Here is an 18,649-nt window from a genome sequence, read left to right as displayed (position 1 = left end):
CTCTTACAGCAACAGTCCTGAACCCTATGAGACTCACACAGTGGATGATGCAAAAACTACTCTTAGGAAAAGATCATCTTGCTCAGTTTTGTAACACTTTATAATAACTTTCATTTAGGCAAAGAAACCCACTGGTGAATAGAGAGATTGAGCCTTCTGGGGAACAGAAGGACCTTCTGTTACATATTGTATAAAACTGAGTGTTGCATATTAAGTCTGGCGTATAAAACGTATAAAGGACCATGTTACTTGGGAATGATTCTTACATTACAAAGCCATTACTGATGTTCACAGTACACTCATGGGCAAAAAAATGGGCCTAGCACAAAATGGCTAAACACTAAGCTTTTAATTGTTTTAACCACAAATTATTGGTCCGGATATTATACGAATTTAAGCAAATGCACTACTTAAGAAGCAATTGCTGTCTCATAAAAACACAAGTGTATCTTCGAATATCTGGTGAGAAATATAATAATAAATGAGTGAAGTATGGAGGAAGATGTCATTGTGTGGGAAGCCTTTTTAGCTGCTGGGATTGATGAGCTACTTAGTCATTTAATGCTTTGGAGTACAGGAAAATATTGCAGAATGGCATATTTCCCACAAATGAAAAATTGTTAGAGGAATGGTCAGATGTTATTTTTCAACAAGACAATGCTCTTGCCCACACTGCAAAGTCATGTTTTGGCCTGGTCAGAGTCCAGATTTGAAACTCAAATGAACTGGGATTCATTTTCCCGTGAACTGTTTGAAGCCATTAACATTGAGTGGAACAACACTGATTCTTCTTCCTGTAAAAAGCTGTCTGCAAGTTGGGGAAAGCTATTCTGTGCTAAGTTACTTCTTTCTACAGTATTTGTGCAATTCTTGCTAATTTCCTGACCAGTGTTTTGTGATTAAAACGGTTAAGACCATGATTGATTTACAATGAATCATTCTTTTTTTTTATTAAAAAGAAAAGTTTGAAGTTAATTTACACTATACCATTCAAAAGTTTGGGGTCAGTATTTTTTTTAAAAGAAATTAATATATTTATTCAGTAATACATTAATACATAAAACCGGTAAAAAAGTGACAGTAAAGACATTATTAATATTACAACACACACCAATCAGGCATAACATTATTACCACCTTCCTTCCTTGTTGTGCTCCTCAAACCATTCCTAAACCATTTTTGCCTTGTGGCGGAGCGCATTATCTTGCTGAGAGAGACCACAGCCACCAGGGAATACCGTTTCCATGAAAGGGTGTACATAGTCTGTGCTTAGCTAGGTGGTGGTATGTGTCAAAGTAACATCCACATGGATGGCAGGACCCAAGGTTTCCCAGAAGAACATTGCCCAAAGCATCCCACTGCCTCCGCTGGCTTGCCTTCTTCCCATAGTGCATCCTGGTGCCATGTGTTCCCCATAAGCGACGCACAGGCACCCGGCCATCCACGTGACGTAAAAGAAAACGTGATTCATCAGACTAGGCCAGCTTCTTTCATTTTGATCTGTGGTCCAGTTCTCATGTTCACTGTTTGCACTTTCGGCAGAGGACAGGGATCAGCATGGGTCCCTGACTGGTCTGCGGCTATGCAGCCCCATACGCAACAAACCGCGATGCACTGTGTGTACTGACACCTTTCTATCAGAACCAGCATTAAATGATTAGTTCACTTTCAAAACATTTTTTGCTGATAATTTACTCACCCTGATGTCATCCAAGATGACATGTCTTTCTGATTACGTAATGCGTGGCGCTTCGCAGACCAGCACAAGATGAACAATTGTGGTTAAAAAGTATATCTTTTTGTTTTGTTTTTTTGTTTTGAAAATGACGAATCGTTTCGCTAGATAAGACCCTTATTTCTTGACTGGGATCATGTAGAGACTTTGAAGCTGCATTGATATGGACATTTGAACCTTCTTTTGAACATTGGGATAGATGGTTGCCATTGAAGTCCATTCTGTGTAGAAAAATCCTGGAATGTTTTCCAAAATACCTTGATTTCTTTTTGACTAAAGAAAGAAAGACATGGATATCTTGGATGACGTCGGGGTGAGTAAATTATCAGCAAAATATTTTTTTGAAAGAGAACTAATCCTTTAACTTCTTGAGCAATTTGAGCTTCAGTAGCTCGTCTGTTGGATCAAACCACCACACGGACCAGCTTTCGGTCCCCATGTGTATTAATGAGCCTTGGCTGCCCATGACCCTGTCCCCGGTCCACCGCTGATCCTTCCTTTGACCACTTTTGATAGATACTGACCACTGCAGACCGGGAACAGCCCACAAGAGCTGTAGTTTTGGAGATGCCTCTGACCCAGTCGTCAAGCCATCACAATTTGGCCCTTTTCAAAATCGATCAAATCCATACGCTTGCCCATTTTTCCTGCTTCTAACACATCAAATTTGAGGACAAAATGTTCACTTGTTGCCTAATATATCCCACCCACTAACAGGAGCCGTGATGAAGAGATAATCAGTGTTATTCACTTCACCTGTCAGTGGTCATAATGATATGCCTGATCGGTGTATTTCTATTTCAAATAAATGCCGTTCTTACTTTTTATTCGTCAGAGAATCATGAATTTTTTTTTATCATGGTTTCCACAAAAATAGTAAGCAGTTATCAGATTTTAACGTTTTTTAGCACTGATAATAAGAAATGTTTCTTAAGCAGAAACTCATATTAGAATGATTTCTGAAGGATCATGTGACACAACATTACATTTTAAGATCTATTAAACTAGAAAACATTTATTTTAAATCGTAATAATATTTCACATCATTACAGTTTTTACTGTATTTTTGATCAAATAAATGCAGCCATTTTTTAAACCATTAAAAAAATCGCACCAACTTATTTTTGCACCATATTAGTTGTAGATCAAACAATATTTGGCAGGTCCCACGTGGAACTGCTGAATTTGAAGGCCCCTGGTTTAAGGAGTTATTAACAAACATTACAACATAGGTCTAAATCAGTAGTTGATGTAAACTCAACAATATAAAGCGAAATATATTTAAGAAAATATATTTGTCAGAGCCGATAGCTTCATGGGCAGTGCTCCGACATGTAGCGTGGTTGCTAGTTCGAGTCCTGGTTTATTGATTTATTAATCTAATACATTTTATATTTAATAACATAAGTTTGTTTTGCAGATAACAGTTCTGGTAATTCTCAGAATTTCGGTCCTCCGTCTGACTGGAACACACACCTACTGCTAACCTGGCGGCACACAGTTGTTGTACCAGAGGCCGCTAAATTCAGTTCTAATCAGAAATGGCCTCTAGCCAGCAATAAAGCAACTCTGTCTGTCAAGTTATGGGCAATACAAATCACGCTGTTATGAGACTCAGTCCAATGCAGCTTTTCTCATAGCACCAATAGGGCATAAACACTGAGGCATTAAACAGAGTTCTACATCAGCCTGTATCTGGGGTCTCATAAAGGCGTCCAGATATTCTGCTATAACTCAAAGCCACACTCCACTGGCCCACATCAGCCTGTTGTTCATCTGCATTTCAAATACCTGGGCCGAGCGGCTGCAGGGACCATTCGCCGAAGAAGTCCTGCATCTGAGTGGTGCCTGGTTTTAATCTTCCCGAGCTGGTCTTCACATCTGCCTTCTTGTTGTCGGCACCGGGGGTCTTGGTGCAGTAATCCAGGAATCCATGTGTGGTCATCACTTCAGTGTAGCCCTTCTCGCAGCCACACACACCGCTCTGAAACAGACATGTATCGCTGTGAGACACTGTACACACTGCATAAAGACACCGCTGTGTTTAAAAGGAATATCCCAGGTTCAATGCAACTTGAGATCAAACGACACTGGCATAAATTTCAATTCATCCCTACTTTTCATACAAAAGCAAATCTGGTTACAATGAGGCACTTACAACAGAAGTGAATGGGGCCAATCTGTAAACATTAAAGTACTCAGTGTTGCAATAGTAGAGCCACAATACTTAAGAGCATCTGTGTTGACTAAACAACATCAAAAATCACTTACTAATCTTTTCTGTGTATTATATCCAATTTTGACAAATTCAAACATGACAACATAATGTCTACAACGACTGCAAAAAACTCGTCTAAACACAAAAGTTTAAAAGAAAAATAGAAATAAATATTTTTTTCATAAAAATATAAGCACCACATTTTCACTTCTTTTGTAAGTGCCTCACTGTATCTCAAAGGATGAATTGAAATCATTTTTGTGGTAATGAACATTATGCCACAAATGCTTTCGATTGAACTTCTATTGAACCTGGAATATTCCTTTAAGGCAAAATCTATATGTCTATCAGTACTCATGCAGAAATCAAAATGTGGGTGCGTGGAATGCATTGCATGTATTTGCATTCAGTGCACCGGTTTGTGAGTTTGATATTTTTTGTCCTCTATTTGAAGCAATTGTACATATTTTACACATGCCTGAAATGCCTTCCTTCATGAGTAAACTAATAATTGATTTTTTTCTTGTTTTGTTTAGCTATTTACATGTTGGTGTAACTGTCTAATAATGATACCCATCAGATTGTGCTACCAACACTATATTTTCATTGTTTTAAGGGTAAGTTTAGGGTTCGGGGTAGGTGTGGATGATAATAATGCCTCAAACCACATGAATATCATGCTGGTAGCACAAATGGTCTCAAGTAAGGATGATATCTTTGCACACAGGAAGGACAGTGTTTACCTGCTTGCAGTGGGAGAAGGGTTTGGTGCAGGGAGGGTGACAGTGCCGCACAGTGGTTGGCCGGATCTGTGGAAAGCAGCCCCCTTCCAGCAGGAAACAACAGAGGTAATTATTGCCATTTCCCTATTGATAGCCAGATAAAAGTGCTGTCACACCTGATTAATGGCTTAAAGGACCCATCACAGCTTCTGATCAATCAGTGAAGATTGTAATTTTGGAATAGAAAATTACATGTCAAAACATCAGAGACTAATACCCTGGGTTCGGGCTTTTCTCAAGCAGAAGAGATTACCTCTCACAGCTTATATTTGCCCGAGACCATTCCGTACTCAGATAAGATCACTTTTCTCTGTTATTTACAGCACTTCACGCAGCCTTCGTTCTTGCTCTAAACACTCAAGTGAAAGCTTGCCATCTGGAGCGTGTTCATTTCACCACAATCAAACAATGTTTTATAACATTTCTACCGTCCGCTTTCAGACGAGCGTTAGTTTATTGATAACGTCTGTTGAAATGGAGGGAGAGAATAGGGAAAATGTTGGATGTGCTATGAAACTGTCCTAGACAACGACTGCCACATTCAAAGCATGCTGGCCTTGGCATTGTAGTCCTCACATCCTTCTACAGATGAATGGGGGAGAGAGTCTTCACCTCCTGTATCACTGTGTGGTGGGGATGTTGCTGACAGGAGCGCACTAGAGTGGGTTTTCAAGCACAGTTTGCCAACTGTAAGCGATATTTACATCAGCAGATGCAGAAGGTGTGCAACTTGTATTATGAGGGACCTTGCTCACCCAGAAAATGGTCTGTTTGCCACTCTCCCTTCAGGAAGGAGGTTGCGCAGCATTAGGCCCAGAACCACCAAGCTAAGAAATAGAAGCGGTGAGACTGATGAACTCTTCATTGTAGTGCTGCATTAAACTGTACTCCATTGTGTGATGACAGTACTAACAACACATGTTATTCGCACATGGTTACAGTGATTAATTTTAGTCTTAAATTTAGGCTTATTTTAGCATTTGGTGTGTAAGTGGAGGGTATTACTCATTTATTTATTTACTATTTATTGTTTGTCTGATGGATTAGTATAGTTCTGTCATGACAACTCTCGGAGTAATTGGCACTGTAATGGGCAAGTAAGACATGCTGCTGCTGTACAATAGTGTAGATGAATTACCCGTTGCAGATCTATACAGGTGGAGCTGGGGAAGGTGGAGGGTTTCTGAAAGCGCGCTGCACTGCTAAGGCAAATGCTACCCAAGTATTTGAAGGTTGAGCAGCGAGCTCATTGGCTTCTGATACGGCAGGAACCAATCAGCTGCTGCACCCTATATATAACGATGTGATTATGAACAGGTGAGTTAAATGACCTATTAGCCTGCACCATCTAGAGTTTCATGCCAGAACTTTGTATTTATTTACAATGCTTTTATATTGCTGATTATTTTATTCTATTATTAATACTATCATTAATGTTGGTATCTATTGTTATTGATGGGACCTGAGTATGAAATTGTTTTGAAATGTTTTGGAATGACAATAGACTTCTACCACTCTTCTACCACCAAAAATGTTCAGCCTATGGTTCTGTGTTTAGGGTTAAAGGGATATATCAACCCAAAAAGAGAAAATTCTGTCATTATTTACTCACCCTCACGTTGCTCCAAACCCACATGCTGTTATTTTCTCACTGGAACACATGAGGAGAATGTATCTTATCTTTTCCATTCAACAAGACTTCATAGTGGCTGTAAATCTCCAAAGAGGACTGTAAGAGCACAATACAAGTGGTCTGTGACTGTACGACTTGTGCACTTAATTCCAAGTCTTCGAAGCCATGTGATAACTTTGTTCTCTTATGCTCACCAAGGCTACATTTATTTGATCAAAAATACAGCAAAAACAGTAATATTGTGAAATATTATTACAATTTAAAATAACTGATTCTATTTTGATCAATTTTAAAATGTAATTTATCCCTGTGATGGCAAAGCTGAATTTTCAGCATCATTCCTCAAGTCGTCAGTATCACATGATCCTTTAGAAATCATTATAATGTGATGATTTGGTGCTCAAGAAACATTTATTATCAGTTGTGCTGATTAATATTTTTGTGAAAAACATGCTAAATATTTTCAGGATTGTCTGATAAAGTTCAAAAGCATTTATTTCAAATTATAAATGTATTTACTGTCACTTTTGATCAATTTAAGGCATCTTTGCTGAAGAAAAGTATAAATATCTTTCTTTAAAAAAGAAAACTGACCGCACAATTTTGAGTAGTAGCTAATGTACAATATTTTGTATTGATCTGCGTCAATACAAACTTGGGTCTGTTAATCACATTAAACTATCACAAGCCTCTAAAGGGAATGCAGTGCACAAGTACCTTTATGGTTATTTTCTCCTCCTTTTTGGAGTTTGACAGTCTCTGGTCACTATGAACCTTACAAGTATGAAGATCAAGATGCAAAAAGTCTCCTTTTTGTTCCACTGTAAAAAAAATAACAGCATACAGGTTTGGCACGACATGAGGGCAGGTAAATGATGACAGGATTTTCATTGCCTACAGATTTTCTGTCATGTGGAGTCGATGGGTCTTTTGATTATCTTTCTGTAAGTGAAGTCAGTGCAGAATATTTGTCATTCTCTCAGTCTCAATGTAAGAGGTGGACTACCTGTCACATTGACCCCATCAGACCGCTGGCACCACACTGATCTTTCGTTGTCATTCCAGGCGCTGGTCCTCCACTCGTAACTGTGACATTTCCCTCCTGCAGCCCCACAGAGTGAGAGACACACTCAATAGGCTTGCACTGGGCAGTCAGGTGTGATAATAGCCGAACGCAGACATTATATACTGATGCACACTCAATCACACACACACACACACACACACACACACGCGCACGCACACGCACGCACACACACACACACACACACACACACACACACACACACACACACACACACACACACACACACACACACACACACACACACACACACACACACACACACACACACACACACACACACACACACACACACACACACACACACACACACACACACTGAGCAAGCATGACTGCACTAAGACTAAGTGCTTTTAAAAAGATTTAATAGTGGCAGTCTTTCGGATTCAAAATGAACATACCTACTGATCAGAAAGATTATAATATGATGTTAATTATCATATACACTACCATTTAAAAGTCAGTATGTTTTTATAATGTTTTTGAAAGAAGTCTCTTATGCTCACCAAGGCTGCATTTATTTGATAAAAAATACAGTAAAAATAGTAATATTGTGAAATATATTAGAACTCAAAATGACTGTTTTCTATTTGAATATATATTATACACAAATATATTTTATATATATAAAATATAAAACATAAAATATATTTTATAAAGATTTATAATTCCTGTGATGGCAAAGCTGAATTTTCAGCATCATTAGTCTGCAATATCACATGATCCTTCAGAAATCATTAAAATGTGCTGATTTGATGCTCAAGAAACATAGCTTATAATTATAAATGTGAAAAACAGTTGTGCTAATTAATATTTGTGTGAAAACAGTGATACAATTTTTTCAAGGATATTTTGATGAACAGAAAGTTTCAGAACAGCATTTATTTAAAAGAAATTGTAAATAAATGTACTGTTAAATTTGATAAATTACCGGTAAATGGATCACTGCTGAATACAAGCATTAGTTCATTTCTTTCAAAAAAAATAAAAACAATAAAAATCTTACTGACCTCAATCATCTGAGTATGGGTACACAATTACTAGCAAATAACCTACTACAATATTTTATTGGTTTGACGAATATTGATTTACATCTACCTCTCTGGAAAATTCCCTCACAGACCTCGACTGGATACCTAGGCTCTGTTCACACTAAACACACATACTTTCTCATACACAACTGAGGGTTGTGGAAAGAGAGGACTGACATCTTGTAGTAGAGCTGAACTCACAAGGTGTGTGAGATTACAAGCGACAGAGACATCTTATGCATTCATGCATATTATGTGTCCAAAACTGCTGACCTGTATAATACATTTATTTTAAATCATATTTCAAACCTATGGAAACACATTTCCGCCTAAATAAGTAGATAATACTATCTAATTTTGACTTTCAATTCTGACATCGTTATGTAAAATATCATACATCATAATTATGTTATATCATGACTTTGATGTCACAATTTCAACTTATGTCATTATCAGAACAGGATTTTTTTTTTTTTTTTTTTTTTAACTTATTTGGTAGACATGGACTTCCATACAAAAACATCAGACTATATAACATTGTATTATATTGTATTGTATTATATAATATTATATTTCACTGTTTGTACCTTTACATGGACGCGTCTCAAAGACCTGGTGAGGGCAGCTCTCCTGATTCTCCAGCACTTGTATGACCACGGCCTGTGAACGTGCCTGTCGGCCCACCGTCTCGAAACTACGTCCTTCCAGACATGTCAGCTGACAGGAACTCCACAGAGACCACTCTGTAAGGTGACAGTCTCCTGTAGATGGCAAATCACATTTCACAACTCTGGTTCTATTAGTTAAATTAATCCCATGATAACTTGACACAGATGACTTACTAACTCATCAAGGAACTTCACTGGTCGAGTTAGCAAGTGCAGAGAAGGAATGCTACATTTGACTAGAACTAAAAAAAGTTTGAGTAGAACAGTCTTGGGATACAGTATTACCCAAATATAAAATTGATACCACAGGTCTCTTTGTCGCATACTGCATAAACTAAAACTAAAACAATACAAAAGTATTATTGTTAATTGAATTGTATCTGAAATAAAATATAAAATGAAATAAAAATAAAGATTAACAGAAATATAAAAAACTAATAAAATGACAAAAGCACAACAAAATTACTAAAACTTAAACTAAAATGATAAATAACATAATAGTATATAAATAATATAACAACAGTGCTGCTAGAATTATCATCTAGCCAAATTATTACATTTAAAACTTTAAGGTTTATGTATTTAAAAAATAAAATAAAGATTTTAACTTAAGAAAATACAGATATTATACAGACTTAAAAAGCTGATTTGACCTTGTAGTTTACTGCTAGTTTTCTGCTTTCTCTACAAATTTTTATTTTCCTGTCATGGAACCTAATGCGTGACGCAACTCTTCAGATACATTTAGCACTTAACCGAAGATCAGACATCACTGAGCCTCCTAATCCCTCAGAGTCGAGGGCGATTCACAGCGACGGCCGCTGCACACGCTAACGCTAGCTCTTCAGCCATGACTTCCTTTTGATTCTGCAGCCAGGACGGCTATTAGAGACAATCTGTGCACCCAGGCATCTCATTATCCATCATCTTCATGAAGCCAGTCTATTTCCATCCCTCACTGGAGCTGCTGAAACATATAATACACCGCACACCATATGCCACCCTCGCTAACTCGCTCGCTTCTTTGTCTCTACTTTTCTTACAATGGCCTAACATCTTTGGTTTCTTCTCCTCCCAACGTATGCTCTTTCCTGTGAGCAAGCAGCACATTTACGGAAATAAATATGCAGTTTGAAGAGTGACACAGAAGTAGGGCTAACACAAGTCAATAACAGCCTGAAGGTGAGTTTGCAGGTAAATAAAGGGACATGAAATGAAAGTTTGTCGGTTTGACAACAAGTAATCTCACTGAACATGACAGATATTAATTCCTGGGACAGTTTCACTGGGATAGTAAGTGAAATGTGAGTAGCAGTACAAAATATTTCTTGTGTGAAATATTTAGCAGTGGTTCCAAAGCATCTTCCAGTGGTTATGAACAGTGTTGGGGTAACGCATTACAAGTAACGCGAGTTACGCAATCAGATTACTTTTTTTTCAAGTAACGAGTAGAGTAACACATTACTTTTTACAGTTTCTTTTTCAAATAAGTAATGGCAGTTATTTGTTTTCCAATTTACTGACTGACATCTCTGCTGTTCCAATGTTGAAAGAAATCAGGAGTAAAGCCAGGGACACACCAAGCCGACAATCAATCGGCAGTCGGGCAGTTTTTATGAGCGTCGGCTGACTTTGTTTTTTTCGATGTGTGCCGTGGGAGAGAGAGAGAACTCTGATTGGCAGATCAGTTCAGTGAACGAGTCAGTGCACGAGAATAATAGCAAAACAGCGAGCAATGAAGCTTAGACGGTATAGACAGAAGGGTGTTCTAATTTTACGTCTTCTTGTCCAAGTGTTCCTTGGCGAATATTTTAATATGAACATAAGCGGAGTGGAATAAAGAAAGTTATCAGCATTATTGAATTTCAAAACAGTAAGCAAGCGCTGCTTTGTTTAGGGTTTGTGTATCTGCAGCCTGCAGTGTCGGTTTCCCTTTTTCAATGACAAATATAGACAAATATATCTGCAGAAATAGGCTGATATCTCCTTTAAACGCAGGCGCAGAACGTGCGTGGTAGATGACAGTCGGCTGTTCTCTCGGTGTGTTCAAGCGCAGCTTTCTTGCCCTGAATCAGACGATGCAGAGGCAATGTGTGCCTTTGCTGCTGACCTTTGATGATTCAATTTAACCATAATAATAAGCAAAAATGACTCTAGATAAACATCACATTTGTGTTTCATTTTTTCATTTTTATTGCTGAAGTATTGCCCCTGTTCTATTCTTCTGCAAATCTAGAATGGCAGCACGGCTGAAAGGTTTGTTTGAGCTGCGCCCTCTATTGTACCCCCTAAGGAAAAACTCTGGCAGCAGGACTGGACAGGCAAGGCAGGGCTGGAAACGTCAAAACAAGGCAGGACAAGGGAATTTGGAGAGATAGAATAGAATAGAATAGAATGAGGCATTTATATAGCGCTTTCATATGTACTACTGTACACCCAAAGCGCTTTACAATCATATCAGGGGATCTCTCCTCAACCACCACCAGTGTGCAGAATCCACTTGGATAATGCGACGGCAGCCACAGTACAACGGCGCCAGTGCGCTCACCACACACCAGATACATGTGGAGAGAGGAGAGAGAGTGATTCAGTGGATGAGGATTATTAGGAGGCCATGATGTTACACCCCTACTCTTTACGAGAAGTGCCATGGGATTTTTAATGACCACAGATAGTCAGGACCTCGGTTTTACGTCTCATCCGAAGGACGTGATAGAGACGATAGGTAAGGCCGTGTGTCCACCAAAGCGTTTTTTTCCCCATGGCTAGCGTGTTTTTCCAATTATTTTCAATGGGAGAAACAATTGGTTCAATGGGTTTTTTAAACGGCAGCAGTGTGGCGAGGCACTGAGCACTCTTAATTTTATACCGGTAAAACGCAGCGCTCATCACTGTTAGTTTTTACCCAGCCGTCCAATCACAGTGGAGGCGGGGCAGGACAAATACAACACAGACCAACTGCCACATGGGACATAGAAACAAACATGACATCCATTTGCTCACACCAAACATGACAAAAACAAGAGCACATGGCTAGTGAACTCAATCACAAGCAATGTGCTCAAACAAAACCCGCCACAAACAAGCAGCCAATGAGAGCTCTCACCGACTACGTGTCCACACAGAACATGACAACAGAAAAGCACACGGCTGATGAAAACCTGGAGCACCAAACCCGAAAACAAACTAGACCGAAGTGCCAGGATCCGAACACCACGCTCCGCACACAAAACGACTCACAAAAGCTCAGACTTTAGCTATTTTTGAGCCAAGATGGAGCCCAATTTCAAGAATATTACACAATAATGATTAACGAACCACATACGAGAGGGTAGAAATGTACATATAATTATATGTATACCTATAAATAAGTAGTGTTGTCATGTTTTTGTGCTTGATTTGCCTGAGCAAACTCGAAGCAGCACGCTCACACAGAGACAATACAGAAGTGTCAGGGCTCTATAAAGAAAAAAGTAACTTTTCTCAACACTGGATATGAAACAATAAATAAAATAAAAAACGAATTGAGTGAGTAAATGTAAAAAAAAAATGAAAATGTAAACGATTCAAAAAGTACAAGAATTGTTGCTCTGAATCAGTGTTGTACCTGGACAGGGGACGAAACATGGCTGCTGCAGTTCCTGCTCACTTTCCTTTCTCACGCGGTCCCCACACTTCTCGTCCTCCACCGCTTTAGAAGGGTATGGGCTGTCCGGCCAGTCTGACCAGTGCACCACACACGTCAGGTTCCTCTCCCTCGTGCCCTCTCCACATTCTGCTCCCTGCACAAAAGCACACGGCTGACTCATTAATCTGGACGAGCGGTGAGCAGCGAGGCAGAGGAGCTTATTACAGTGTCACCTCTCTGCCAATGACTGACATTGGGAGGGAAACAGCATTTCGGCATTTCTGATGAACTGTGTGACCTGATCACACAGCTGATGATTCAACGTCCACAGCAAAAAGAACTTAGTCAATGTTTTTGTCTTGTTTGCTAGTAAAAATACATAAGAAAGCAAACTTATACTGGGATTGAAAGGGTCATGAAACCCTACAACAATTTTTTTTTAGATTTTAAAAGGTACAGGTTGCACATCAATGAAAACATCAATAGCACTCATTATGTTTATCATTAAAGGAAAGGTTGTTATTTTTGCACATTTTTTTGGAGCTATTTCATTCTTCTGATTTAAAAAGCTAAGTTTAACCAACAACACAAAAAGTGAGGTATGTGTGTTAATTTGGAGTGGTGGAGAGTATGCATCTTCGTCATCCGTTTCTGAGATTTCCTCCGCATTATGCATGAGAACAAACACTTTTAATTCAATCACTGTTCTGTATTATGCAGAGATTGCACTACGTTTCAGGCAGAGCTGTTTGTTCACCTATGCCTGTTCAAGTCTGGACACGTGTCGTAAGTGTGTTTCCTCAGTACAGTAGCACAACAGTGTTGATTGCATTCTCCCCACGATGCAGTGAGAGATGGAGATTGACAACCAACACATGGGAAATATGAATGTAATAATATTTAATACGTATGTAACAACACGTGTGAGAGCGGTTTCTGCACGGAACGCCACAATGAGTTTGACACTAACAACGTGGACCACAGTTCATATTCGGACCGGAGCAAGCGTGTTTCAAGCTTTAATATACTCTCCTGAACCAGCACAGTGCATGTGAACATATTTCATCCTGTGCAATAAGGACACTGTATGTCTGATCATGAACGCTGAAAATTCAAAGAATAATTTACAAAAAAACAAACATGCCTTTATTCTTTCTGTTAAACTGGTGTGTTATTTGTTCTGAGCTATAGTTATAATGTCGATTTGTAATTATCGAAGAATAACCGATAAAAGCATTTTCGATTTGTTCATGATAGTTGTTTAGTTTTTAATGATAAGATTTCTGGGAGTTTGTTGTCAAAAGGTTATATTTTTAAAATACATCAAGGTGCCTTCAACTCTGTTATTTGTGTTTCATGACACTTTAAGAGACTTTGTTTTCAGAGAATATCTAATTCATTTTTTAAATTCATTTTAAATATAACAATATTTTATTGTTTTTATTGAAGCTGCTTAGCTAGTTTTAAGTATATGTCTAACTAAATTGTATGAGATTTATATTTAAAACAAGATAAAAAACAATTCGGGCTAACACAATTTTGCTTAAGTAAACATACCAAAACAAATCTAAAATACTGATAAAAAGAAGTCTTCCTGCAGCTTTGTTTTCACTTACAACACTTTTCCTTCACTTTTTTAAATGTTTAACCCTTAAGATCAAATTTCTTCCTGTTGTCGTTGCATGCGTTACATTCAAACATATTGTTTTTCATAACCATAATTTGCATCGCAAATGTTAACTATGCTAATCACATTTGTTCAGATATGTGGCTTTAGCTGTAGCTTATCTCTAGAAATGTATGTAATACTAATACAAACTACAAATAAAAAGCAAAGCTGAGTTATCACACATCTCACACATATCATAGATATGTAACAATGTTTATGAACATGAAAGTGTCCATCACAGCAAGCACCAAAGGAAGCACATAAATGCATGTTAAAAGTGTGCAACGTTTCTTTTGTTCATATTGTGAGGAGGACAGCTTTTGATCTGGGCAAGCACGACTCTAGGGACGTGCGCAAAACCCCGAGACGTACAATTAAAATCCTTCTCAGATACAAAAGAGAGAGGAGAGAAAAGGAGAAGAGAGGCGATGAAAATCTGAACTCTGCCACTGTTCTCCTCTAATGATAAGAATGTGGATCCCAGCATGATTTTAATCAGCAGTTACCTCACGTCTCAATGACATAAAGTTCCTCTCTCACACACAAAACTCGCCATGTGCGCATGCAATTTCTACAAATTTCAATTAAGGAACTCCAGTGTTGTGCCAGTGCCAGATAGACATGCTGAGCGGATGGTCTCAACACCACTTGATCGTAGGAAACGTGGATTGAAAGCCCTCAGGTTAGGTGATATGCAATAACCAGTAAATGCAGAATACATGCAGCTCCAATTATTTTTGCCCAGGATCTACCTGCACTCTGCAGGGAGACCAATCGCTCACAAGCCACGTGTAGCAGGGGCTGATGGGACAGGGTTTGGTCTGGGAGAGCTGGGAGGCACACGGGCGTCCCTCTTCATGAGCCTGCTGTAACACGCTGCGAGAGCGAGCCATAACACCTGCAACAGAGACGCAAATGAAGGGACATCTGTGAATGCACTGCATAAAAATATGGCAAACAGCAGAAGCATTGCTAAAAATACATCAAGCCTGCATTAGTGCGCACTTTAGCAGCTTGGGACAATGCTGTGGATTAATGCATTATTCACACGCTGTATAGCTGAAATATTTATCAACTGTACAATGCAGGAATAGACAGAAACAGTCGTTTGTTAAGAGATTCCCTAAAGACCATCTTACACCAGCATGATTTTCATGTTGGTCCAGGCCGGTTTAAGAATGCTTTTATTTAATATCAGGTGTGACGTCATTTCCACCACAATGAACAGTTTTGTCTAAAAAGCTTTTGTACTGAATATTTTTTATTGTGTGTCAGTTATAATTTTGTCAAATTATGTAAACATTGTGAAAATATTATTTAGATGATTTATTTTGGATACATACGTAAAAATGATAGCTATGCAATAAGACAAGAGTTCACTATTTTATTCTAAAAATGTTGAACAAATATGATTAATATTGCCTATTTGTTTTCATTGAACAGCAGTGTATTTAGTGATGTCTGACAAACTGACAAATGTTTTTAATATCATTAGGATATATACAAATTAAGATAACATTTTATGATCTATAATACATTTTAAGGCAACAGATTTCTTTCCAATGAATATATTAAAATCAGGTGATACTGTAAATGTACCATATTTATACAAATTAATTTGCATTTTTTTTATTACATGTGAAGCTATTGAACCATTAACAATGATTCTAAAATGTGGCGCATAAAAAGGATTTCTTGTCCTGTGAAAAAAAAACAAGCTGCTGAAAAAAATATTGAAATTAATTTAAACATTTCTATGACTGTCATTTAAAAAAAAGAAAAGAATGCAATTAAACATAATGCATATAACTGTAACTGTACATACATATAACAATAACTGTGTTATTTAAAGTGGGGCCAGAAGTGTCCAAAGGTACAGAAACACCTGCAAATGCAAATGAGATTTGAGAGTAATGGAGGACAGAAAGTGAACGATGACTTTAATTTCTTTCTGTTTTTCTTGGTATTTTGCACAGTGCACAATAATATACTTATAGGAGCTTGACAGCACATAGTCACCATTAGCTTTCATTGTATATGGAAAGGTGCAGTTTGTACAGTACATTCTGCGAAAAATCTACTTTTGTGCTCCACAGAATGGCATGAGGGTGAGTAAATGAGGAACTATCAATTTGAACACAGCAGGGACATATAGAAGGTCCCTATATATGACACCTCCCAGCCTGCTCGAAAACACATTAGCGTTGGTTAGAACAGAACATTCTCAATACAAACGGGAACTGGTAGTCTTGAAGCTTAGCACAAGGTAGGGGCTTCTACCAGTACCATCCACTGTCCTCACTTATTTTAATGGAATGACGGGGTTAAGTTAAAAAGCATTATGGGATTTAAGATGATGACCATGAGATGCTAGCAGGGTACTCGAGTGGTAAATAAAAGGCTTTTCAGAAGAAACTTATTTTGGGCCCATCATTCCATTCACCCAAATTCTCAAGAAAAAGCAAAAATACACTTCATCAATGCACATCTTAACTGAATTGCACTCCAGTGAGTTTGACTGTAAAAAGCCCTCCTTCCAGTTGAGCATTAAACATAAAAAAAGAAAGAAAGAAAAAAAAGGAAATTAGATTCACAGCACAACATAACTGCTCATCAAATGCTGCATTCAAGAACGGCCTCTACAGCTGGCCGCTTCAAGGACGTCATTCATTAAAATAGAAGCACTCCGGCCAGATGAGGAAGCCCTTAAAATGACGTGATATGACAGTGGAAATATTTCTACTTGATTCTGTAGGGAGACGGAAGGGTTGGGGCAGGAATAGGGAGAAACGGGTGTTAGAAAGAAGAAAGAAAAGAGAAAAGCACAGAATTGTTTGGGTCTCCTGAGCTCCACTGCCAGATGCATTAAATTCCTTTGTATATAGACAACACATAATGAACCCCAAACTCTCGGTCCCTAGCGAGGTGCACAAGAGATAACACTGCTTTGACACAGGCAGACAATTCTCTTCTTCCAGCCCTCACAGCTTGCATGTATTTCTTTGCTTGTGTATGTAACCAAAAACATGCTGAGAACTTCCTGTTTGCAATGCCTGGAGAAATCCCTTTGGATTTAAAAAGTAAACTGCCTGGCCCGAGATAGGAAGCTGATGGCTGAATGAAAATGAATGAAGATTGTGTTGAACTCTTCTAATTAAGAGAAAAGTCAGCTGACCTCCTAAGGAGCTGTGTCATTTGAGCAATAGGGACACGGGCTGCTCTTAAGACTAGTAATTAGCATATATTTTTTATTGCATCAAGCAATGACACCGTTCAATCAGCCAAACAGGGCAATAAACTCTGAATTAACAATTGCAATTTTGAGAACACTAAATAAAATAAATATTTCCCTTTGACTGATAAATCATTTGGTCGTGTTCAGGAAAGCAAGGGTTTCATAACCAAGAGTCATTAACCTGTAAGCCGATCCTTAAATATGATTCATGACATAACATCCATAATTAAAAAGGGATTCCGACATGGCATGTTAATGAATGCAAAGTAAATGCACACCACGTTTATCTCCATGGAACTCGGGTGTACAGGTTTGTGGGTTAGGTTGCATGCAAATGAAAATGTGTCAGCTGCACAAGAACATTAAATATGATTGTGAACTGTAATTTGCATGCATATTCCCCATGATCCTTCTTAATAGTTCTGATTGCTCTTCAAAACTGAAATGATAGCTGCTTTGGGCTTCAGTATACAGTAGGTTTCTTGACTTCTGCAAAAAGAACTAAACAAATGTACGGTACATGTAATTTTTGAAATTATGAAATTAAATCTGTATATGTTTGGAGTCAAATGCAAAATCAGTTATGGGAAGGCAACCTGGAATTTTATTTATTGTACCTAAAGTGCTTAAAAAATACACTGCCATTCAAAATATTTTTAAGGTTTTTGAAAGAAAGTTCTTACTGTATGTTCACCATGGCTTCACTTAATCAAAAATACATTTAGATCAGTAATAATGTGGAAATAATATTGTTACAATTTAAAATAACTGATATTCTATTTTAATTTGTTAAATTGCCCCAATTATACTATTTTAAACATTCCTATTTTTGTTTTGGAGGTCTCCTACAATAGGTTTACATGCATCCAAGGAACTAAATTCCAGCTCCAGAATTTCACCTGATACACATGATAACAGTAACAATGTTGTCGGTTTTACAGTATCAATTTCAGGGCGAGTCCTCAT

General features: G+C 38.0%; 1 protein-coding gene across 12 annotated transcripts in view; it reads right to left on the bottom strand.

Annotated features, from left to right (window-relative positions):
- The window catches only part of thsd7ba (thrombospondin, type I, domain containing 7Ba), a 305,630-nt gene that overhangs the window by 3,151 nt on the left and 283,830 nt on the right, over positions 1–18,649 (bottom strand). For 5 of the 12 annotated variants that reach the window (XM_079617501.1, XM_079617502.1, XM_079617503.1 and 2 more), the window contains 6 exons: positions 15,201–15,346; positions 12,759–12,933; positions 9,071–9,244; positions 7,375–7,470; positions 4,697–4,779; positions 3,527–3,719 (listed from right to left, as the gene is read on the bottom strand). In XM_079617501.1, the coding sequence (XP_079473627.1) occupies positions 3,527–3,719; positions 4,697–4,779; positions 7,375–7,470; positions 9,071–9,244; positions 12,759–12,933; positions 15,201–15,346 (867 nt within the window). Of the gene's footprint in view, positions 1–3,526; positions 3,720–4,696; positions 4,780–5,074; positions 5,563–6,347; positions 6,465–7,085; positions 7,190–7,374; positions 7,471–9,070; positions 9,245–12,758; positions 12,934–15,200; positions 15,347–18,649 lie in introns of those variants that run through there. The other 7 variants (XR_013798191.1, XR_013798192.1, XR_013798194.1 and 4 more) reach the window with 6 other exon arrangements.

Source organism: Phoxinus phoxinus (assembly GCF_949152265.1).
Source record: "Phoxinus phoxinus genome assembly, chromosome: 7".
In the NCBI taxonomy this organism is placed as follows: Eukaryota; Metazoa; Chordata; class Actinopteri; order Cypriniformes; family Leuciscidae; genus Phoxinus; species Phoxinus phoxinus.
This window is presented reverse-complemented; position numbering and strand designations above follow the sequence as displayed.